Here is a 24384-nt window from a genome sequence, read left to right on the forward strand (position 1 = left end):
ATAAATAAAACGTTTGGAGCACCGACTGTAGTTTTCTCTTCTACTTGTTGCATAATGCTGAACTGAGGCTGAAGTGGCACAGACACATCCTGCAGGCTGGAGCTTATCTCTTCATTCAGAAGGGACTCTTCCACTATGACCTTCAATTAGCACACTGTGGAACGCTTGTGTTTTTATGCGTTCTCCCTGTTCTACAGCTCACACTCGAACAGAAGTTTCTTTTAAAACATGTGACCAGAAAAATGGGCGGTGATTTTTTTTAATTCCAAAACGTTTTAGCCATTAACTTGTAATAAGTTATTCATTTAATTGTTCGTGGAAACCGTCTCTCCAAGTTTTGGTAAGTTCCGTTATAGCTGGGCAAGAACCCCTTTTTATTTTATGACTATTAGCTCATGAACACATTGATGAGATGAAATAAAGCACACAAGAAATAATCGAATTTGATTTGAATCACATCAAAGCTCCTTCGTTTAATATTTTACTAGATAAAAAAAAATCATGCACGAGGTTTGTGCTGATTAGCAGAGAAACAAACATGTCCTCTTGCTTCTCCTCTCCCTCAGAACAAAGAGCCAAAGTCCCTTTAACAACACTTAAGTGCCTGTTAAAAATATGGTACTAATTACCAGTGGTACTATGTGCTGATGGTCACTGCTGTGGTGGAAAACTGAAAAACACAATTAGAAGGAGAGCGAGAAAAAAGACAGACAGTTTCATTTCCTCCGGCTTTATTATGTTTTTACTTGCATGAATGCAGGAAAAAAAACAAAAAAAACACGTCAGTATTTTTACGAATCCAATCCGACCGTTAACAACAAGCATTTCCTCCAAAGTTAGAACAAGTAGATTCATGCCCTCATTCAGGGAGCGAGCCCGGCCATCAGTCCAGCAGCGCTCAGACATGTGGGATTGTGCACTTCTATTATCATTCATATCTGGGACTGGTGACTGTGTAAATGGTGCATCTAATTCTTCACCAAGTCTCAGGACAAATAAACAGGCAGATGTATTTAATAAAGACATTTCTGATTATCAAAGTCAATCCCTATTTCCTACGGGCAAAGCTAGAGCATTTAAGGAAAATACAATTTTTAGAGATCTCTAACTAGAGACAGGAACAAAGATTTTGGTCAAAAGTTGCTAATGTAAAAAATACAGCATGACAGCTATGCAAGCCTCTTTTACTCTGCTCAATCAAAGTTTATTATCTGGAAAGGCTGCATGGGGAATATATCTAAACCATTTCAGAAACATTTCCCAATGACACTGTAAACATCGAAATTATTTCAGCCACTTAGTCATAGTGTCATCTCATTACTGCATCTTTTGTCAAATGTAATTACATGAAAATCAAAGGCATGAAAGACCAAATTTAATCAAAAACATTAGTCAGAGGCCATGAGAGCAGCAACACGCACAGAGGGAAAAGGAGCTGCTACACGTCACTGACTGGAATAAACATTTTTCCTCTGCGTGCGCTCCCTTTTCTTATGGCCCGTCCAGACGACAGGCACGCCGTTAAACTTCAAACACACACACAGAGAATGATGGCAGACTCAGGAGGGAGCAGACCTCAGCGGCAGAGGAGAAAAGGACGGCCGGTTTCTGGTTCATGCTGCAACACAACAAGGTAACAAGCAGGGCTGGATTGATTAGCTGGGCGGATACTAGTCTCTTATTAAAGTTCTAATATTGAAAATAAAGAAAGTCCCTCTCTGAACACAGCTGTTTGAAAATACTCTGTGATGAAACAGCATTTTATCGGTAATTAAAATGTCCTGCCCGAACAGATTTTGTTGCTATTAATCTTTGAAATTAGTTCTTTAAAAGTCGACAATAAATATGTGCAGGCCACGAATACAATTTGAGGGCAAAGGCATTTTTCATTTTAGGAATGATTGTGGCATTAAGACGGTCACATTTTTGATGATTGGAATTTTACAAAAATTACAGCCACTGGCAGCTTCAGTTAAAAATAATTAGTCTTCAAATCCAATCCAAGAAAATAAACTGATAATACTGTATGTAGCTGGGATCCCACTGATTTGAAACCAGCTGTATGAGGAGAGATAAACACTAAACACACAGAGGAGCAAATCCTGGGCGTGATGTGGTTTCAGTTCATCACACAGTAGTGTGTATCAGTGAGATGCTGTGTGGGGGGGGGCAGGCGGGGGGTCAGGTGGGCTGGACGCTGATGGGCCTCCCGGGAGAAGAGGTGGGATGCTAGGGGAAGTTGGTGGGGAAGAGACTGAGCGGCTGGCTCTCGTTGGTGGGCAGGGGTGAGCGGTAGCCCTCGAAATTGCGTGGGATGCTGCCGCTGGTGGAACCCGAGCTGTTGCTGAGGGTCTCGATGCTGCCTTCCCTCTGCAGCTCTGCAGGGAGAGAGGGAGAGAGAGAGAGAGAGAGAGAGAGAGAGAGAGAGAGAGAGAGAGAGAGAGAGAGAGAATGTTGAGTTGGCGCTATCAGCTGGATCACAGGCGAATCAAACAGTGGACCTGCATACCCCCCCCGTCTGTCTCCTTATTGTGACTGTTCCTTGATACACTGAATCCCACGGGAGTCACAGTATTTCAGCACAGTTCTTATATGGTTGGTTTGTTTTGTTAAAGGTTTTATACACAAGATTTAAACATGAATATGACCACAACTATTTTAGTGAACTTATGGAGGAGTGATGGCGTCCTGAACAGACCACGCTCCGTCGGTGCCGTGAGCCAAGCGTCCCTGTTCTTTGCTGTACGTGTGGAACTGTTGGCCCCGTCCCACGTATATAAAACAAGATGGTCCGAGTCCAAGTGTCCAGGTGAAATCAACCTTCAAGAATTCTCTCCAGCATAGAATATATGTTCTTTACATTCGTTACACGTCTGTTTTCGTACGTGACCAGCTCCAGTAGGCCTGCTGATGGTAACGTACTGTTATGAATTAGTTCGGCAAACATTACCATCGTGGTGCTAATGGTTGTGGCTGGGTTGTTTACTGTTGGCTCTCCTGTGCACTGGGAATAACTTTATTCAGTATCCCTCTCGGTGTGTGTTTAGGGGCCACTGGGCTTCACAACATCTCACTGAGCATTGAAGGGAGGGGGAGGTGTGGCCGACAAAGCATTTAGGCATAAAGGGCAAAAACATTCATACACTGTATATCAAATATGCTATATATATGTATATATAGCAATATATAAATATTTGACAGACCTTCAGACATATATTTGAAACGTAGGCTGATTTTGGTTTGGCTATAAGGAAAGAAGCAGCTTCTCCAGGTTGCTCGTAGACCAGGGGTCGTTCGTGTGGTTACTTTTACACAACCTCCATGTTTTCATATTAGTTTTGACGACACCTTTTGACTGGATCGTCCAATCAGCTTGATAAACATGCAGGTTGGCATGATTTGCACTAATATTATTCCAGCAAAATGTGCCATGTTGTCTCATTATGTGATGGCTAAAGCACACGCAGCGCAAACAGCAGAAACAGAAGCTGGGATGTGCTGATCTACAGAGTTATTGTAATAGAATGGATGCTTTTTTACAACAGTGTTTCTACACAAAGAGTGAGGCCTCAGCGCCGCTTTAAGAAACGGTGTGTTGGAGGTGGTGTGTTGTTTCAGGCCCATGTGGGTCAGTCTAATTAATGAGGACAGAGGTCAAAACACTGAAAATGAGTTTGCAAGACTGTGGAACATTATCATTATGGCAATCACCTTGAGCCAGTTGAACAGTAGAAATAACATTGTCTCGTTAGAAAGTCATCTGTGAGGAATGTGTGCGTGTGTAAAATAATCCTGTTTATGTTGTCTTGCGTTTTTCGGAGAGGTCTTTAAATGCAAATAAACACTCACTTGGCAGATTATTGAATTCATACAGCAGTCCAATATACATGACCTTCATGGAGGCCAGACAGTGGCCTTGTTTGCAGAGGTTGATTCTACATGTTAGCGGCTGCAGTTTGCTGTGCTGTTGAATTGCACTGCGATACGGACCTACAGAGCTGTTTCGATTATATCCTCAACCTGATCTATATCAAAGAGGGAAGGTTGAATAACAAAGACTTCTGTATATAACAAGATGCAGTTCAACAGCACCATAAGCCACGTCCTCCAAAACGATTCGTTTCAACACAAACCGAACACGATGACCTTCAGACCTGCTGCTGTATTAGACTGCATCAGTGTTTGCTGCCTGATAAACTGAGTCAAGTGTATAAGCCTCTGCTCCACAAGCCTTTGGTCTTGGTCTATTTTATGCACTGTATGTAAGAATACATCTATACATAATATATTTGAGAATAATTGCATTTTTGTGTGATTTTTTTAAACAAACACATAAATAGACTAAAGGAAAACTACTGAACCAACAGCCTTAAGAACTCAGTATGCTACTGTCACCGTTATATTATTTACACATAGGATCCAGTGTGAAGAGAAGTGACAGGACACATAGGAAGAGACATTTGATGCTTGTTTTAAATATGAGGCTCGTCAAAAAGTAACTGCAGGACACATCAGTGACCTTGAGATGAACAGGGGATAATGATATTAAGAGCCTTTTCAGATTTCTAGTGTACTGACAGAAAACCACAGTGTCTTTAATACGTCCTGCAGATGTTCCGAGGCTAATATGGATATTTTCTTTGTCACGGAGGGCATGCAGGAAGTGGGAGCTTCTTACTTTAGCCCAGGGAACCTAATACAAACCACACTGTTATTATCCAGGCTAACACGCAATGTGCCACTCTGGTGTTATCCCAGCCTGTCGCCCGCCCTCCCAGCAGCCGCCTCCTTAATTCCCCAATGCCACAAAGAGCCGAACTGCTGCAGTAATTCCAGGCAGAGGTGAAGACTGCTGGTTCACTGTGCTCTTTTTCAGGCCATGTTGGGATTCATTGGGCAGAACCCTGTCACTGATACTGATGATTTTTAGTCAGTCCAGATATAAAACCTATAAAAAAAGCTATCATCCGTCTGAAAACCAGGATAATAATGCTGCTAGCAAGTGACATAGCAACTATAATGACAGGGTCATGACATATATCGACTGTGCATTTGGAAATATCAGTGAGCTGAATGTATTGGACTAAATAAAATGTAATCATGTGTGGACTTCTGTTGTTGATAAGGATCATGTTCCAAAGCAATCATGTGAAAGTGTTCCACTTTTCACACAGAGCCGGACTCCTTCTAACAATGAGACTTTGATCCCATTAGAATAAACGTTTTCTGTATGTTAGTAACTTATGTATTTATGTATAAAGGATTATTTATTGCCTTCGCAGAGGAGGTAAAGTTTTTTATTATTTGTTTCTCTGTTAGTTTTAAGATTATGCAAAAACTAAAGAAAGATTACCTTGAAACTTGGTGGAAAGATGTGATCAGGGGATTTTATTTTTCACTGTATTTATTTGTGAGATTTTTCTTTTTTCATTAATGGATAATTAATGGATTGTATCTATGACTGTGTGTAATTCGGTGCAGATCCAAATAAAAATCCAGATCTAGTGAATTTAAATGTGTTTTCATAATTGGCAGAGTTTCTCATCCTACTGAGTGATATACTAGTTATTTCTTCTTCCTATCTCTTCTAGATATTTTTATTATTATTATTAAATGTTGAAGTGTGTGTGGGGTTAGCAGGTTATTAAAATGGTGCCATGGTGGGAATGGGGTTGGAAAAATGGAGGGAGGCTGTACTGTAAGGAGAAATAATATAGCACTTTTTATTATGAAAACCTGTGTACTTGCTTATTTATGCAATTATCAGCCAATCATGTGGCAGCAGAGCCATGTAAAAATGTGATCTCACTTTGACCCCATCATATGATTGTTGGTGTCTATTTTATTTGGTCTATTTCTGATCTGCTGTGATTTTCACACACAACAGTCTCGAAACTTTTACTCAGAATGGAGCCAAAAACACCTGAGGTCAACAATGCTCTATGTTAGAAAGTACAAGGCTCAATCTGCCTTCATGAACATGGCAGTGAGATCAGTGAACATCTGTGACCTCCAGTAGAACCTTTGTGATGCGAGTAGGAGATTGGCAGCATGAATGCGCAGCCGACAAATCTGCAGAAACGATGTGACGCACTCATGTTAACATGGAGGAGAATCTCAGAGGAGAGTTTCCAACCTCTGGTTGAATCCATGACACCAAGAACTGAGGCAGTTTGAGAGCAAGGAGAAGAACTACCCAGTATTAGTAGAGTGTTCCTAATAAAGTGCTCATTGAGCATATATGTTGTTATATGGCTATAAAACATTGTCGCTGCACAAAGCCAGCATATCTCCAACTGAGCAGTCTAATCCTGTACATTTTCTGTCTCTCCCTTGCACGTTCATACAGTATCACTGTGCACACCACAGGTTTATCTGGAGGAATATGGGTCATCTGTAATGATATCATTTTTCCAGCCACAACTGCAGGCAAGCAGAGACAAGTGCTGGAGCCACTGAGACTGAAGCTCTCCTCTGCAGCGCTGTGCTTTTCTCATTTGCCAGCTCCTCGCCTCAGCTCTACTGGCGCCCAATGTGACACCAGGGCTGTGTGTGAAGGCACAGGGAATCTTCGGCGAAACGCTGCTAGACTTCTCTTTACCCACTGATAATTTCTTGGCTCCATTCTCCATATCTTGCCTCCGTGTCTGTTACCCCACAGTCGTGCTTCCTACCACGCTGACCATTAACCGCCAGTCACTTGCCCACCTCCAGCGAGCCTTTTTGCTCGCCCAGCTGCAGTGTTATTGTAGGCACCGTAAGCTGCTGAACACCCCTGTAAAGCCCTAAAGGCCCTTTCTAGTGCTGCCTAATCCACCTCATTGTGTGATGACTACCAGCTATTCAACAAGTCTTAACCTCTCACGCCCCCAACACAATCCCCCGGTGCTCTAATGTCGGTGATCTTTTCCTCTGGGGCTATCAGGAGGTAAAGCAATATAGTTATTTAATAGCTGCTTTTGTCCAACTTGATGTATAGATAATGCTGTTCTGGAGGGAGGCCAGCGAAGACATGGAGACTGCTGTTGGGTTTGACTGATACGGGCTTTTAAACAGTGGCTGATCCGAGCTGGCTGATAAATAATTTGTGGTGATGCAGTTGCTTTTCTTCACAAATGACATTTAAAAAAAAAAATTCTACATGGATAAAATATGAAAGCAGCATCTTGAGTGTGATTATTCAGATGTATACAGTCTTTTCTCCAAAGCTTGATTTTTCTCATGTTACAAGCAGAATTTTGGCAGAATTGAACACAAAATATGCCTGACTGTTTTTGCCGACTTGTCATTGCACAATCCGAGACACATATAACGACACAGTGGCGAGTTAATACCTCATCAGCCAGTCGCACATACAGAGGGAGCGGTCAGAAATGATCCAGAATGCACCCTCGGCTGCGAACAGGCCTTAATCCTCTTATACTCTCACACAAACACACACACAGACTCCAGCGTACACACTTTCATTTTCATACAAACACACGGGCTAAATCTACTCTCAAATGCAAAGTACAACAAATACTGTAGCTTTATCAAAAAAGAAAAACCTCACAGGCACGTCATCTTTTTACACTTACACCTTTGACACTTCAAGAGAAATTTTGGTTTGTTACAATTCGGGTGTGATGGAAAGAAAAGAGCTTAATAAATACAGATCTTTTACTATTTTATTTGTGGTTGTACTCACCAATGCTGAGATCTGGAAACAAGGCCAAACTGATACAATTGCTCAAGTTCATCAAGACAAGAACATGTGCAGTCAATTGAGAAGACGTGTTCTGGATGCAGCATTTTTTAACACATTCACCTAAACCATGTTATTTGGCAAAGAAATGAAAATGAGGGGAACCTAAAAGGTTGCTAATAGTCCCTCGTGGCATGAGAAGACTGGGTTTGTGCAGCTATAGTAAGCACAGGCATCCAAAATGAAGCCATGATGTTACTCTGAAAACTGTGATGGATGTTAATGACAATTTCACAGTTCAATTTAGTTTTCCCTTCCAAAGAAACAAGACTGACGAAGGGTTTGTTTGAGCCCCGTCTGACTTCTCCTGCTCTCTCTCCTGTCAAACCTCCTTGTGATGATGCTGTTGCATTTCGAGATCTCAGCAATAAACCTGGACTGTGTTTTATAACTGTCACTTTTATTAATCAACAGATAATGAAAAGCTCCACTCACATTGTCACAGTCGCTACATACCATGGGTTTGTCTCTACCTGCAGGGATAACTGCTCAGATGATGGCAATGAAATGTAGCCTACTGGTGGAAATTATATTTGAATCCAGAGCGATGATCACATCTGAAGCTGTGATTGTTCAACCCCCCCCCCCTAAAAAAGTATTTTTTCTGGGAATAAAATGACAAATCTTTAGATTCAACAATGCTTCGATTCATTACATTTTAAGAACAAACTGTACATGCTAGATCCCCGAATGTTGCCAGGCTCAAAGAGGAAGGATAGGATTAACTGTGGTGAGGAAATAATGACCAATGGGTTTCTAACTCAACAGGAAATGACGAGAAAACCAATGGTTGGGCTGGAGACAACAGCCTGATTAAAACTGGTTGGTGGGTGGGAAATAAAACTCCAGAATTACTTCTGGAAGGAGCTTTGGTCCTGGTATGTTATAACCTAAGGTACTAAGGTCAACTACACACATAATATATGTGAAATACCATTAATATAGGGACTTACAGATGTTTTACACATGAAAGCATCACTATGTGAGACCTTGCTTTGCACAATCCTTAGAAAGCTGTCCAGTTGGATGACTCAGTCCACATTAGTGGGAAAGCTCATTAACATCTACCGGAGATCATCCTGATGGACTGTGAAAAGCCAAGCTTAACACACCCTGCTGTGTAAAGGCCAGCGCACATGAATGCAGATGGAAACACACACACACACACACACACACACACACACACACACACACTATAAAGTATATCAGAAAAGATGACATGTGCAGGATTCAAACAGAGCCACATGATGGATGTTGAAACCTCTTTCAGGTTATCATTGCTCATATGCGAGGGATCAAGCTCAATGAATCACTCCTGTTTGTATTCATTCATATTTGCCAGTTACCAGGGAACATATTGACTAAAGGCACTGGTGTTAAGGCTGGAGTTTAAGTGAATGCTGCAGTCCTTAATTCATCAACACCTTGACTGACGGTCAAACAGTTCACATCTTTCCTGACTAATCACAGAGGCAAAGAAACGCATGAACAAAAGCACCTGCAACAACTCACCGACAGCGTCAAGCCCATATACTGGCAGGTCCACTGAGAACGCATGACGGCCTCATGCTTGACCCCCAAAAGGTAAATAACAGGCAGCAGCTAGCTCCATGAATCATGACACTCAACAGGTTGCATGATTAAGGAACAAATGAAAAGAAAGTAAGTGATTCATGGGGCTGATTCGGGTCTTTGAGTGGGGACTTTCTCTTCGTCTTCTCTCACCATTTTCTGTATTGAAAGCTGCACCAGGTCCGCATTAACGGCCGGCCACAACTTTCCCAGCAGCTCCTCATTAGAGTGTGTTATAAAGGGTGCCAACAACAGGCTGCCACACTGCTGACGCTCTACGTGGGCCGCTTTGAATTAGGCCTCTAATGAAAACCTAGTGGTGACCCAGGCTTTGACTGGCCACTTACCCAGAGCAGACCGGCAGCTGCCTCAACACTGGACACTGTATGAAACGGCTTTTCTCAGACATGGGCCAAAAGATAGCCCAGACTGAAGTCGAATAAATAACTTAAACAACAACTGAGCATTTTTAACTGAATTTGTCGATTCAGCAAACAGTCATACAACAATTTACAGGAAATTCAACTGCAGCTAAGACCAACTGAGATACAACATGCACAGTTAAAGGAAAACTAGGATAAACTAGAACTCTAAAACTCCAAGTGTGAAGAATCTACAGTGTGTTCAGACCAGTGACATTTAAATGTAAAACCTGAATGAACACTGAGTAATATGTGTTTTCCTTCCATACAGAGATCACTGAATGGATTCATTAGTTTGGAAATGATGTCAGTCACAAGCTATGACCTTCCTCTGATGAACTGATCACCTTTGGGAGACTCTGGAGCATATAATGTATGTCTGGACCGATCGCTTGGAAAAATGGTGTTCAACCCTCCATAAGACCCCAGAGACGTGGCAGCATTGCAGCAGGTTTCCTCTTTCTTTGCCACCCATCTGTATGTAGTCTTAGCCAGTAGCTACCTCCTACAGAGTGGGGTTTGAATTCTGTCTCTTTCCTACATTTACAACAATCGTTTAGGGCTCACATAAGCATTTTAAAAAGACAGTCATCAACAGTAAGCACATTCAAATCGTTGTGCTTGTGTAAGCATTTCATGAACAATCTGCCTATGGTGGAGAACAGGTCCCAGTCTGTAGACCACTGAAATATCCCAACCTGAGTACATATATATGGGTTGATTTCCTTTGACAGGCATGTTGGGAGAAGCCTGTATATGGCTTTGGACAGGAGGGCTGGTCTCAGCTGAAAGCCCTTGCTGGTGTTGGTGTCCACTGAGGAAACTGATGGACAGCACAGCGTCAGGAGGCTGTCACTCATCATCACATCACACATGTGACCAGCCTCCCAACCATGCCAAGGTAAGGGCCGTGTAAGGCTGCTGTCGAACACAGGGGAAGCTACTGCAAACGCTGCCTTGACTCCAAGTGAACCATCATTATTATTACACCTCATTTTGAGTGAAATGAAGGGTGAACTCTGAACATTTGAAAAAAGACTTGACACAAACCATTCCTGGATTTCTGTCCCCGGGTTCAAACTTTCACATTATGCCGCACTTCACTTCAAGATATTTCCTGTGCCAAGATTCCTGCAAGCTTACTAAGAAGATGCCTATCACTGAACGACATATATTCAATACATATTAGTCTTCATGAATGGTGTCGCAATTGTTTTCTAGTCTATTGCTTGATTTTCATACTTTTAACTGTATTTCTTTCCTATCTCTTTGCATGTATCATTAGATCCTCTGTTTTGGCGATTTATGTTTTGGCTGCTCTAACCCTGCAAATTCCATTTGGGCTTAATACATTTCTCTGTCTTTATAAGATTCACAGTAAGTCCTTCAAATACAACGGCAGCGTTGTTCGTCCATAACTTCTAGTATGAAACATAGAAGTGCTTTTTGATCCAATGTCAGCAGAACAACATAATTTGTCTGGTCTTTATTAACATTATAAATTGTGGTTTCGAGTGAAATCAGTTTTATGTCTATTCTGGTTTGCGTTTAAATAAGCAACTGTGTTTTGGGAAACACCTTTATGATTAAAATGAGTACTTAGTTCAGGTTAGCGACATTCATGTTTACGTCATGTTTACGGAAGCAGCTACTTGGTTAAGGTTCAGGAAGGATCATGGTCAAACAAAAACATCATTGACTTGGCCGTTGGAAACAGGAAACAAACAGTCCAGGTTAAATCCTGGTGTTTTTGGTTGACCCATCCATTCACTTTCACGTCTTGCAGTCTAAAGACTCAAGATTTGTACATTTATATATACAAAAGGTCCTTATACTCTCCAAATGCTGTTAACGTGTTAATTTATTTTTGTATAAACTAGTTCACGTTGTCAATTTCATTGCCACTGTAATATGATTGATGTATTACTACCAGAAAAAACGAATGCTCTTGTCATTCAAACTTTATATCGTCAGAGGCGAAGACTACAAGCAATCCTGGGAGCCGCTTTCTTCTTCTATTGTTTAATGCTATCTCACTTTCCTGCACAAATGGTTCAATGTCCACATTGCTTTCACTCAAGCAAAGGGAGCATATGATTGTTGTCTGTTGTTTGTTTTCTATGTGAGCCCATACGCCAACAAGGTCTCAATGCTGGATACATCAATATTCCATTTAGCAGAGTCAATGAGTATCAAGTCTGTGATAGACTTAATGTTTTTTTCACTTCATTTTTCTAGATTGGCTACTGTCCCTTGAACTGTTCCTCTGTGTGCTGCGGGCCTGAAATGACCAAGTGGATGAGATGAGGCCAGAAGAAGTTTTACCCTATGAATGATTTTCTGCCCTTTCGTCATCACACAGTCTAACGTGGCTGTGCACTGCAGGCCCACTAACAGCTGGCCTTCTTTTCTGATGTTGGATGATATTTGATAGCATTGCTTCTGCAACACTATGAAAATGATCTAACAGTCATCTCAGCATCAGTCACAGCAGAGTTAGGTGATTGAAATGCATGCGGTTTGGTTATCATGTTAAAAGTGACCTGATATTGGCATCTAAATGCAGTCATGGTAGTACTACAGACACACACATTGGCACACAAACACACACCCATGTTTCTGCAATATCTTCCTGGGAATAAGTGTAAGAGCAGCAGCAAATGAAAGCAAACTCATGTAGGACTCGTGTAGCTGGTTAGAAGATGAGCAAGGCTCCATTAAGCACTACACCATTGTGCTATGAGTTGTTGTGTACAGGTTTACCCTGAGAGACACACAAAAATACACTATACACACACGAGCAGTGAAGGGAGCAGTCAGTGAGGGGTCAAAAGGGGAAAAGTTCAGCTGGTCAGTATAAAAGAGCAGAGTTCTTTGACAGGCGGCTTGTGGACGGGAAGCTGGATACAAAGAGCAACTTCCATTATGTATGGATTTCCTTTATATGCAGTAGAAGAGAACAAATCTATGATTCTTGGGTTTGAATAAACAGATTGTTATGGGGTAGAAAAAGGTCAGCTCTTAACCTGAGGTTTGACCTTTGACAATATGATTTCCTTTATCTGCCTTCATGTGAAGAACTACACTTTCTTTCAACAGGTTATATACGGGTCAACAGAGAAGAAAATGGAAGATTTACCATAAAAAACAGCGACTGATCATGAACAACCTGCCTGGATGCACAGGGTCACGCACACATGGTTTGATATGAACAATAGGCCAATGTCAAAAATGTATACAAATATGTTTCCATGTATAAATGTTACCATGAGGGTTTTCTTTAAGATACTGAGCCCCCGAAGGGTCCTGGTGAGATTACTTTTCTGTTCCCTTGTTATATGTTTTGCATTCTCTTGCAATGCTTTTCAATACTTTTGTGTTATCCAGAAATGCTTTTGCTTTACCTCCGAATACTTTTCTTCTTCTATTCCTTCTGATCCATATGTCACATGATTGGAGCAGAGCAGCTCGATTTGGCTGCCAGAACCAGCTCGCAGGCGTCGCTCCATATACTCGAACTGTCCGCGGAGCCATTGACTTGAGCCAATATTCCAAACCGTATTCAAACGTTAATGACCAAATGAAGAGAATCAGCTGAAATTGCGGGCTGTAATCCACTTCATCAACCAATCACCAGGCTTCCCTGGGGTTTTAAACTTTCTTTTAACCGTTTAACAGGGAATAACAACACACACAAACCCATTAGGGGCTTGAAATAGCTCCCAATGTGAAAGGAAGCTCCTGCTATCTTGTGTAACCTTCCTCTCAAATTACTGTCAGTCTGTTTGTTGTGCTCATCATTAGGATCGTTTTGGCTCATTTCCTAATTACAGAATCAGACATGCTTGTATTGCTTTTGTTTGCATTTTGAATGACGGGGGGGGGGGGGGGAAAAGAGAGATAACATTATCTCTATAGCATTAACATGAGGCAGACGTTTTTCATGCATCAACTCTAATTGTTTTAATGTGGCATAATCATGGCTGAGCTTGTATGTATTTGAGTAAAAACACAAAGGTCATGATATCATGAAATTACTTTCATTCTTTGCCCGTTTCTGATTTGACTTAATGCTATCCATCTTCCTCTTATGAGGGAGAGGATATGACTGTACTAAACAGCCTCAGAGGGTAGCAGCCTGTAAAATGTGCTCGTGTGTAAGCACTCTCATTCCTACATCACACAAATAAGAGCTCTGGCTAATGATCATTGCTGAGCTGTTGTAATTAGAGGAACTGAATGATTTGTGAATATTTATCAGTGGAGTTGGTGTCTCATCAGGATCTGAGTGTTTGAGAATGGGCTACACAGATGTCAGACAGTTATAGTTACTCACATATGCACACACTCCAGGAGGGAGCAGTGAGACGTAGTCGTGAAGCGGAGGCAGTAACCGTGACACCGCCACTTCCATTTGGACAAGTGTTGGCTTATGCATGTATTAAAAATGGAATGTTAGTTGTGCAGGCATGAGAAATGATCCAAAATAGTGACTCTGCTCTGTTCTGATGTGAAAAGGAAATAAAGACGATTGAGGTGGTGACGGCAACTGTTCAACTGTAAACAAGGACACTTTACTCTTCTTTCTCAGATTGTTGTCTTCGTTTTGATAGCAGCAGCAGTTCTGTGAGATCTATCCCACTAAGAGGCAAACTTTGTGATTATGTAGCAGCCACATGCTAAATGGACAGTGTTGTTGTTGCATGTTTCTCTTAACATCCATTCAAAGAACACGATCACATTTACCCATTCACACATTCACACAATGTTTCTATGTAGAAATATATAGGGTTGAAGGACACTTCAGCCAGCAAACTGGAGGAGCTGGGATTAGAACAACAAAACTTTACCAACCCAAAGTACCTCCTGAGCCACAGCCGCCCGCTGCTGAGCTGCTTTCAGTAGCTGAACCTTTGGCCTCCAAAACACTTCAGTTTATCGCTTATTGACTTTAAAACATAAAGTTGATGTTTGTTTGTTGCTTGCTTGGGCCAAGGATGGTTAGCATAAGCCTGAGAATTGGGGTTTAACCAGAGTTTGCTTTTCACACATGCACAACACAGCGGGAGGTTGGAAGGTTTTGAGCTTATTTTCTCTTAAATAATTCTGTCATTTCAGAACTTGGATCCTCGGATCTATTTCCCGTCTTGCTCTCTTCCTCAGAAGGACTTTTGTGCACGCAATCAGCCACGACAATAACACCGGTAACTGGTTAAATGTTGTGGCTGATTTGTGTGTGTATATATTCATGCACGCAGATGTGTCTGTGATAGGACATTCTGTTGACAGGAAGTTCCAGAGCTGTGGAAAGCTGGCCTGGCTCATCTCCACTATGTTTCCCATCACTTATTCATGCCGCCATATTTTATTGATACACACACCTGAATGCAGGGTCATGTCAGGAGAGACTGTGTGCGCAAAATATACATAAGAGTCAGTGTGACAGGGTGTGAGCAGAATGTGTGTATACACGTGTGCTGAGTGTGTGCACTCCAAAACACATTATCTGTTAGAGGTGTGACTGACGCATGTGTGAATACAGAGACTGTCTGTTTAGTTTGCAGCTATCTCATAGAGCGATATGTGCAGTCCATCTCTGATATGATGGATGTTACAGTTTGTTGGATTACATAGTGATTGTGAAACTAATTAACTGAACCACTTTATGAAAATATATTTTCCCCAAAAAATGCTTAATTGGAGCGTTTCATCACTGGAGTGTTTCATTTTCCTGTTGCTAAATGTGAAACAAACAGAACATTTCATGGCGTAATTAAGACAGAAAGTAGCCTTCTGTAAAGAACACTAGTTTCTCAACAGATAGAAATTATTACAGAGCGGGGATATTTGAACTTGATCTGAATCATAGGTAACACAGTACAATCACAAAACGCTTGTGCTGGTTCGTCTGGTTTCACAGGTTTTCATTATGGTTTGTATGATGATCAAGTTTGTTTTATGTTCTTTTTATATTGAATCCATTCACACAAAACGGATTGTGTCTAGACATGATTTTGACCTGATTTTATTTATACCTGGTATTAATAGGTGTCTTTTGGGACTTATGAGTCTTTTGTGTAAAGCGCTAAATTTTACAAAATGGGACCTATAAGACAAAATATACAGTCTTATAGGTCTCCCCTATAAGACTGTCATGGTGATCAAGGAATGACAAAAGTGTAAAGGTAAATTATCTTGGACTTCAATAACTAACAATGCAAGCTGCTCAAGCACAATGACAATTACGTTGTGATGACAAATGTCTGGGCCAAGATACAGTAATTGGTGTCTGCTTGAGACCAAAAATCCTAAATCTGTGTAAAAAGTGCAACTGTTTTTAACTGCGTGTGAGAGAGTGAGAGCCCTGAGTAACCGGCTCATGTTTTTTGGAGCCTGACATGATGCACTAAAGGTAAATCAACTCCTGGAGCTCACTCGGGTGGAAGAGACCTGTTTAAAGAATGTGGAGGTTCTCCAGGAGATATACGCTGCTCTGAAGGAGCTGAAGAGCTGTGAGGCCCAGTGTGATGCACTAAAGGCAAGTCAACTCCTGGAGCTCACTCAGGTGGAAGAGACCTGTTTAAGAGGTGGGGTTGGGAGAGAGGAGTTCTCCAGGAAAACTGCTCTGAAGGAAGCGAAGGCTGAGGCCAGTGTGATGCACTAAGGCAAGTCAACTCCTGGAGCTCACTCAGGTGGAAGAGACCTGGAGAACTAAGGTGGAGGTTCTCCAGGAGAAAACGCTGCTCTGAAGGAGAAGGAGCTGAAGAGCTGTGAGGCCAAGTGTGATGCACTAAAGGCAAATCAACTCCTGGAGCTCACTCAGGTGGAAGAGACCTGGAGAAATAAGGTGGAGGATGTCAGAGCTGAAGATGTGGCTCTAGAGGACGAGGTCACTCTGCTGAAAGAAGAGCAGCCTGAGCTCAAGCTGAAAGACAGTGAGCCACAGTTGGAGATGGAAACTGGGAAGGAGGACGAGCCAGAGGTGAACGAGACGAAACCTCAGGAGCAGAAGAAGAGACGAGGAAAGAAGTGGTGGAAGATGCTCTTTAAAAAATGAGACTCAGTTGGCCCCTCATAGATGTTGAATAGATGTTGAATGCACTAATTGCAAGTAACTTTGGAGAAAAGCGTCTGCCAAATGACATGTATAATGTAATGTAATGTAATGTAATGTTCAGGGTCACAATAAAATATGAAAATAAAAAAAATCAATACAATTAATACAACAATATAAAACTTCGGGTGAATCCATGCTTTGATGAACACCTTCCATACGACGCGTCAACGCACGTTGCGCAGATCGACGTATTTGCGTAACAGATTACGTTGACTTGTCACCCCAGACCTAAATAATTGTAATATGAACTTGGATGTAATAATGAGATGTGGAAATTTAATATTTAATTGAAACACAAAGTCAACATTTAGGGATGATCTTTTTTTTGTGTAATAGATGATTGATTAAACAATAAATCTATGACCTATAATCAGAAAGAAATAGAGGTAGATATTATCTTATGTATTATATTTATAATAAACATGCACATTATTTACATATTCACAATGAGACACTGTGTCATCTCCACTTTGTCTTGTTACAATATAGAAAAAATATTAAAATGTCGTGGTTTTTTTTGTTTGTTTAAGTGTTTGTACCTATTATACAGTTCAAAGCGCCACATCAATGGAAATTCAGGTGGTAACTTGTATTTCCATTGATGTGGCGCTATGTTCTACTGTGATCTCCTGCCTTTGATCAAGGTAAATTGTAACAATCTGCAGGATATTCTTCAGTTGCTTCCTGGAGCTTGAACAGAGCAGTAGCATTTTCTGACAAGAAACCAAACCACCATTTGAGACGCCGATTTCCCTCAATCGCAACAACAACTTCTACAAACCGAGAATGAAGCAGAAAGACGTTGTCAAGAGCCTCAAGAACGAACTCCTGAGCGCTGAAGTCGAGATTAAAACCCTTAAAGAAGAGCTCATACTGAGGGAGATGAAGGTAGAGGTTCTCCAGGAGGAAAACACTGCTCTGAAGAAGGAGCTGAAGAGCTGTGAGGCCCAGTGTGATGCACTAAAGGCAAGTCAACTCCTGGAGCTCACTCAGGTGGAAGAGACCTGTTGAAAGAAGGTGGAGGTTCTCCAGGAGGAAAACGCTGCTCTGAAGGAGAAGGAGCTGAAGAGCTGTGAGGCCCAGTGTGATGCACTAAAGGCAAATCAACTCCTGGAGCTCACTCAGGTGGAAGAGACCTGGAGAAATAAGGTGGAGGTTCTCCAGGAGAAAAACGCTGCTCTGAAGGAGAAGGAGCTGAAGAGCTGTGAGGCCCAGTGTGATGCACTAAAGGCAAGTCAACTCCTGGAGCTCACTCAGGTGGAAGAGACCTGGAGAAATAAGGTGGAGGTTCTCCAGGAGAAAAACGCTGCTCTGAAGGAGAAGGAGCTGAAGAGCTGTGAGGCCCAGTGTGATGCACTAAAGGCAAGTCAACTCCTGGAGCTCACTCAGGTGGAAGAGACCTGGAGAAATAAGGTGGAGGTTCTCCAGGAGAAAACGCTGCTCTGAAGGAGAAGGAGCTGAAGAGCTGTGAGGCCAAGTGTGATGCACTAAAGGCAAATCAACTCCTGGAGCTCACTCAGGTGGAAGAGACCTGGAGAAATAAGGTGGAGGTTCTCCAGGAGAAAACGCTGCTCTGAAGGAGAAGGAGCTGAAGAGCTGTGAGGCCCAGTGTGATGCACTAAAGGCAAGTCAACTCCTGGAGCTCACTCAGGTGGAAGAGACCTGGAGAAATAAGGTGGAGGATGTCAGAGCTGAAGATGTGGCTCTAGAGGACGGGTCACTCTGCTGAAAGAAGAGCAGCCTGAGCTCAAGCTGAAAGACAGTGAGCCACAGTTGGAGATGGAAACTGGGAAGGAGGACGAGCCAGAGGTGAACGAGACGAAACCTCAGGAGCAGAAGAAGAGACGAGGAAAGAAGTGGTGGAAGATGCTCTTTAAAAAATGAGACTCAGTTGGCCCCTCATAGATGTTGAATAGATGTTGAATGCACTAATTGCAAGTAACTTTGGAGAAAAGCGTCTGCCAAATGACATGTATAATGTAATGTAATGTAATGTAATGTTCAGGGTCACAATGAAATATAAAAATAAAAAAAATCAATACAATTAATACAACAATATAAAACTTCGGGTGAATCCATGCTTTGATGAACACCTTCCATACGACGCGTCAACGCACGTTGCGCAGATCGACGTATTTGCGTAACAGATTACGTTGACTTGTCACCCCAGACCTAAATAATTGTAATATGAACTTGGATGTAATAATGAGATGTGGAAATTTAATATTTAATTGAAACACAAAGTCAACATTTAGGGATGATCTTTTTTTTGTGTGTAATAGATGATTGATTAAACAATAAATCTATGACCTATAATCAGAAAGAAATAGAGGTAGATATTATCTTATGTATTATATTTATATATTTATAATAAACATGCACATTATTTACATATTCACAATGAGACACTGTGTCATCTCCACTTTGTCTTGTTACAATATAGAAAAAATATTAAAATGTCGTGGTTTTTTTTGTTTGTTTAAGTGTTTGTACCTATTATACAGTTCAAAGCGCCACATCAATGGAAATTCAGGTGGTAACTTGTATTTCCATTGATGTGGCGCTATGTTCTACTGTGATCTCCTGCCTTTGATCAAGGTAAATTGTAACAATCTGCAGGATATTCTTCAGTTGCTTCCTGGAGCTTGAACAGAGCAGTAGCATTTTCTGACAAGAAACCAAACCACCATTTGAGACGCCGATTTCCCTCAATCGCAACAACAACTTCTACAAACCGAGAATGAAGCAGAAAGACGTTGTCAAGAGCCTCAAGAACGAACTCCTGAGCGCTGAAGTCGAGATTAAAACCCTTAAAGAAGAGCTCATACTGAGGGAGATGAAGGTAGAGGTTCTCCAGGAGGAAAACACTGCTCTGAAGAAGGAGCTGAAGAGCTGTGAGGCCCAGTGTGATGCACTAAAGGCAAGTCAACTCCTGGAGCTCACTCAGGTGGAAGAGACCTGTTTAAAGAAGGTGGAGGTTCTCCAGGAGGAAAACGCTGCTCTGAAGGAGAAGGAGCTGAAGAGCTGTGAGGCCCAGGTGACACTAAAGGCATCAGGAGCTCACCAGAATTTGAAGGAGAAGGAGCTGAAGAGCTGTGAGGCCCAGTGTGATGCACTAAAGGCAAGTCAACTCCTGGAGCTCAGGTGGAAGAGACCTGAGAAATAAGGTGGAGGTTCTCCAGGAAAACGCTGCTCTGAAGGAGAAGAGCTGAAGGCTGTGGGCCAAGTGTGATGCACTAAGGCAAATCAACTCCTGGAGCTCACTCAGGTGGAAGAGACCTGGAGAAATAAGGTGGAGGTTCTCCAGGAGAAAACGCTGCTCTGAAGGAGAAGGAGCTGAAGAGCTGTGAGGCCCAGTGTGATGCACTAAAGGCAAATCAACTCCTGGAGCTCACTCAGGTGGAAGAGACCTGGAGAAATAAGGTGGAGGTTCTCCAGGAGAAAACGCTGCTCTGAAGGAGAAGGAGCTGAAGAGCTGTGAGGCCCAGTGTGATGCACTAAAGGCAAGTCAACTCCTGGAGCTCACTCAGGTGGAAGAGACCTGGAGAAATAAGGTGGAGGTTCTCCAGGAAAAACGCTGCTCTGAAGGAGAAGGAGCTGAAGAGCTGTGAGGCCCAGTGTGATGCACTAAAGGCAAGTCAACTGCTGGAGCTCACTCAGGTGGAAGAGACCTGGAGAAATAAGGTGGAGGTTCTCCAGGAGAAAACGCTGCTCTGAAGGAGAAGGAGCTGAAGAGCTGTGAGGCCAAGTGTGATGCACTAAAGGCAAATCAACTCCTGGAGCTCACTCAGGTGGAAGAGACCTGGAGAAATAAGGTGGAGGATGTCAGAGCTGAAGATGTGGCTCTAGAGGACGAGGTCACTCTGCTGAAAGAAGAGCAGCCTGAGCTCAAGCTGAGACAGTGAGCCACAGTTGGAGATGGAAACTGGGAAGGAGGACGAGCCAGAGGTGAATGAGACGAAACCTCAGGAGCAGAAGAAGAGACGAGGAAAGTGGTGGAGGAGAGAGACCTGGAGAAATAAGGTGGAGGTTCTCCAGGAGAAAACGCTGCTCTGAAGGAGAAGGAGCTGAAGAGCTGTGAGGCCCAGTGTGATGCACTAAAGGCAAGTCAACTCCTGGAGCTCACTCAGGTGGAAGAGACCTGGAGAAATAAGGTGGAGGATGTCAGAGCTGAAGATGTGGCTCTTGAGGACGAGGTCACTCTGCTGAAAGAAGAGCAGCCTGAGCTCAAGCTGAAAGACAGTGAGCCACAGTTGGAGATGGAAACTGGGAAGGAGGACGAGCCAGAGGTGAACGAGACGAAACCTCAGGAGCAGAAGAAGAGACGAGGAAAGAAGTGGTGGAAGATGCTCTTTAAAAAATGAGACTCAGTTGGCCCCTCATAGATGTTGAATAGATGTTGAATGCACTAATTGCAAGTAACTTTGGAGAAAAGCGTCTGCCAAATGACATGTATAATGTAATGTAATGTAATGTAATGTTCAGGGTCACAATGAAATATAAAAATAAAAAAAATCAATACAATTAATACAACAATATAAAACTTCGGGTGAATCCATGCTTTGATGAACACCTTCCATACGACGCGTCAACGCACGTTGCGCAGATCGACGTATTTGCGTAACAGATTACGTTGACTTGTCACCCCAGACCTAAATAATTGTAATATGAACTTGGATGTAATAATGAGATGTGGAAATTTAATATTTAATTGAAACACAAAGTCAACATTTAGGGATGATCTTTTTTTTTTGTGTAATAGATGATTGATTAAACAATAAATCTATGACCTATAATCAGAAAGAAATAGAGGTAGATATTATCTTATGTATTATATTTATATATTTATAATAAACATGCACATTATTTACATATTCACAATGAGACACTGTGTCATCTCCACTTTGTCTTGTTACAATATAGAAAAAATATGAAAATGTCGTGGTTTTTTTTGTTTGTTTAAGTGTTTGTACCTATTATACAGTTCAAAGCGCCACATCAATGGAAATTCAGGTGGTAACTTGTATTTCCATTGATGTGGCGCTATGTTCTACTGTGATCTCCTGCCTTTGATCAAGGTAAATTGTAACAATCTGCAGGATATTCTTCAGTTGCTTCCTGGAGCTTGAACAGAGCAGTAGCATTTTCTGACAAGAAACCAAACCACCATTTGAGACGCCGATTTCCCTCAATCGCAACAACAACTTCTACAAACCGAGAATGAAGCAGAAAGACGTTGTCAAGAGCCTCAAGAACGAACTCCTGAGCGCTGAAGTCGAGATTAAAACCCTTAAAGAAGAGCTCATACTGAGGGAGATGAAGGTAGAGGTTCTCCAGGAGGAAAACACTGCTCTGAAGAAGGAGCTGAAGAGCTGTGAGGCCCAGTGTGATGCACTAAAGGCAAGTCAACTCCTGGAGCTCACTCAGGTGGAAGAGACCTGTTTAAAGAAGGTGGAGGTTCTCCAGGAGGAAAACGCTGCTCTGAAGGAGAAGGAGCTGAAGAGCTGTGAGGCCCAGTGTGATGCACTAAAGGCAAGTCAACTCCTGGAGCTCACTCAGGTGGAAGAGACCTGGAGAACTAAGGTAGAGGTTCTCCAGGAGAAAAACGCTGCTCTGAAGGAGAAGGAGCTGAAGAGCTGTGAGGCCCAGTTGATGCACTAAGGCAAGTCAACTCCTGGAGCTCACTAGGGCTGCTCAAAAGGGCTGAAGAGCTGTGAGGCCCAGTGTGATGCACTAAAGGCAAGTCAACTCCTGGAGCTCACTCAGGTGGAAGAGACCTGGAGAAATAAGGTGGAGGTTCTCCAGGAGAAAAACGCTGCTCTGAAGGAGAAGGAGCTGAAGAGCTGTGAGGCCCAGTGTGATGCACTAAAGGCAAGTCAACTCCTGGAGCTCACTCAGGTGGAAGAGACCTGGAGAAATAAGGTGGAGGTTCTCCAGGAGAAAACGCTGCTCTGAAGGAGAAGGAGCTGAAGAGCTGTGAGGCCCAGTGTGATGCACTAAAGGCAAGTCAACTGCTGGAGCTCACTCAGGTGGAAGAGACCTGGAGAAATAAGGTGGAGGTTCTCCAGGAGAAAAACGCTGCTCTGAAGGAGAAGGAGCTGAAGAGCTGTGAGGCCAAGTGTGATGCACTAAAGGCAAATCAACTCCTGGAGCTCACTCAGGTGGAAGAGACCTGGAGAAATAAGGTGGAGGATGTCAGAGCTGAAGATGTGGCTCTAGAGGACGAGGTCACTCTGCTGAAAGAAGAGCAGCCTGAGCTCAAGCTGAAAGACAGTGAGCCACAGTTGGAGATGGAAACTGGGAAGGAGGACGAGCCAGAGGTGAATGAGACGAAACCTCAGGAGCAGAAGAAGAGACGAGGAAAGTGGTGGAGGAGAGAGACCTGGAGAAATAAGGTGGAGGTTCTCCAGGAGAAAAACGCTGCTCTGAAGGAGAAGGAGCTGAAGAGCTGTGAGGCCCAGTGTGATGCACTAAAGGCAAGTCAACTCCTGGAGCTCACTCAGGTGGAAGAGACCTGGAGAAATAAGGTGGAGGATGTCAGAGCTGAAGATGTGGCTCTAGAGGACGAGGTCACTCTGCTGAAAGAAGAGCAGCCTGAGCTCAAGCTGAAAGACAGTGAGCCACAGTTGGAGATGGAAACTGGGAAGGAGGACGAGCCAGAGGTGAACGAGACGAAACCTCAGGAGCAGAAGAAGAGACGAGGAAAGAAGTGGTGGAAGATGCTCTTTAAAAAATGAGACTCAGTTGGCCCCTCATAGATGTTGAATAGATGTTGAATGCACTAATTGCAAGTAACTTTGGAGAAAAGCGTCTGCCAAATGACATGTATAATGTAATGTAATGTAATGTAATGTTCAGGGTCACAATGAAATATAAAAATAAAAAAAATCAATACAATTAATACAACAATATAAAACTTCGGGTGAATCCATGCTTTGATGAACACCTTCCATACGACGCGTCAACGCACGCTGCGCAGATCGACGATTTGCGTAACAGATTACGTACTCTTTACGCCCCAGACCTAAATAATTGTAATATGAACTTGGATGTAATAATGAGATGTGGAAATTTAATATTTAATTGAAACACAAAGTCAACATTTAGGGATGATCTTTTTTGTGTGTAATAGATGATTGATTAAACAATAAATCTATGACCTATAATCAGAAAGAAATAGAGGTAGATATTATCTTATGTATTATATTTATATATTTATAATAAACATGCACATTATTTACATATTCACAATGAGACACTGTGTCATCTCCACTTTGTCTTGTTACAATATAGAAAAAATATAAAATGTCGTGGTTTTTTTGTTTGTTTAAGTGTTTGTACCTATTATACAGTTCAAGCCACATCAATGGAAATTCAGGTGGTAACTTGTATTTCCATTGATGTGGCGCATGTTCTACTGTGATCTCCTGCCTTTGATCAAGGTAAATTGTAACAATCTGCAGGATATTCTTCAGTTGCTTCCTGGAGCTTGAACAGAGCAGTAGCATTTTCTGACAAGAAACCAAACC

General features: G+C 42.3%; 1 protein-coding gene across 4 annotated transcripts in view; it reads right to left on the reverse strand.

Moving 5' to 3' along the window:
* Positions 1-714: 714 nt before the first annotated feature.
* bcas3 (BCAS3 microtubule associated cell migration factor) overlaps positions 715-24384 on the reverse strand; it is a 318499-nt gene continuing 294829 nt past the window's right edge. For all 4 annotated transcript variants that reach the window (XM_035154599.2, XM_035154598.2, XM_035154597.2 and 1 more), the window contains one exon: positions 715-2378. In XM_035154599.2, coding sequence (XP_035010490.1) covers positions 2230-2378 — 149 coding nt within the window. In that variant the 3' untranslated portion in view covers positions 715-2229. The remainder of the gene's footprint in view (positions 2379-24384) is intronic.

Source organism: Hippoglossus stenolepis, chromosome 4, assembly GCF_022539355.2.
Source record: "Hippoglossus stenolepis isolate QCI-W04-F060 chromosome 4, HSTE1.2, whole genome shotgun sequence".
Taxonomy (NCBI): Eukaryota; Metazoa; Chordata; class Actinopteri; order Pleuronectiformes; family Pleuronectidae; genus Hippoglossus; species Hippoglossus stenolepis.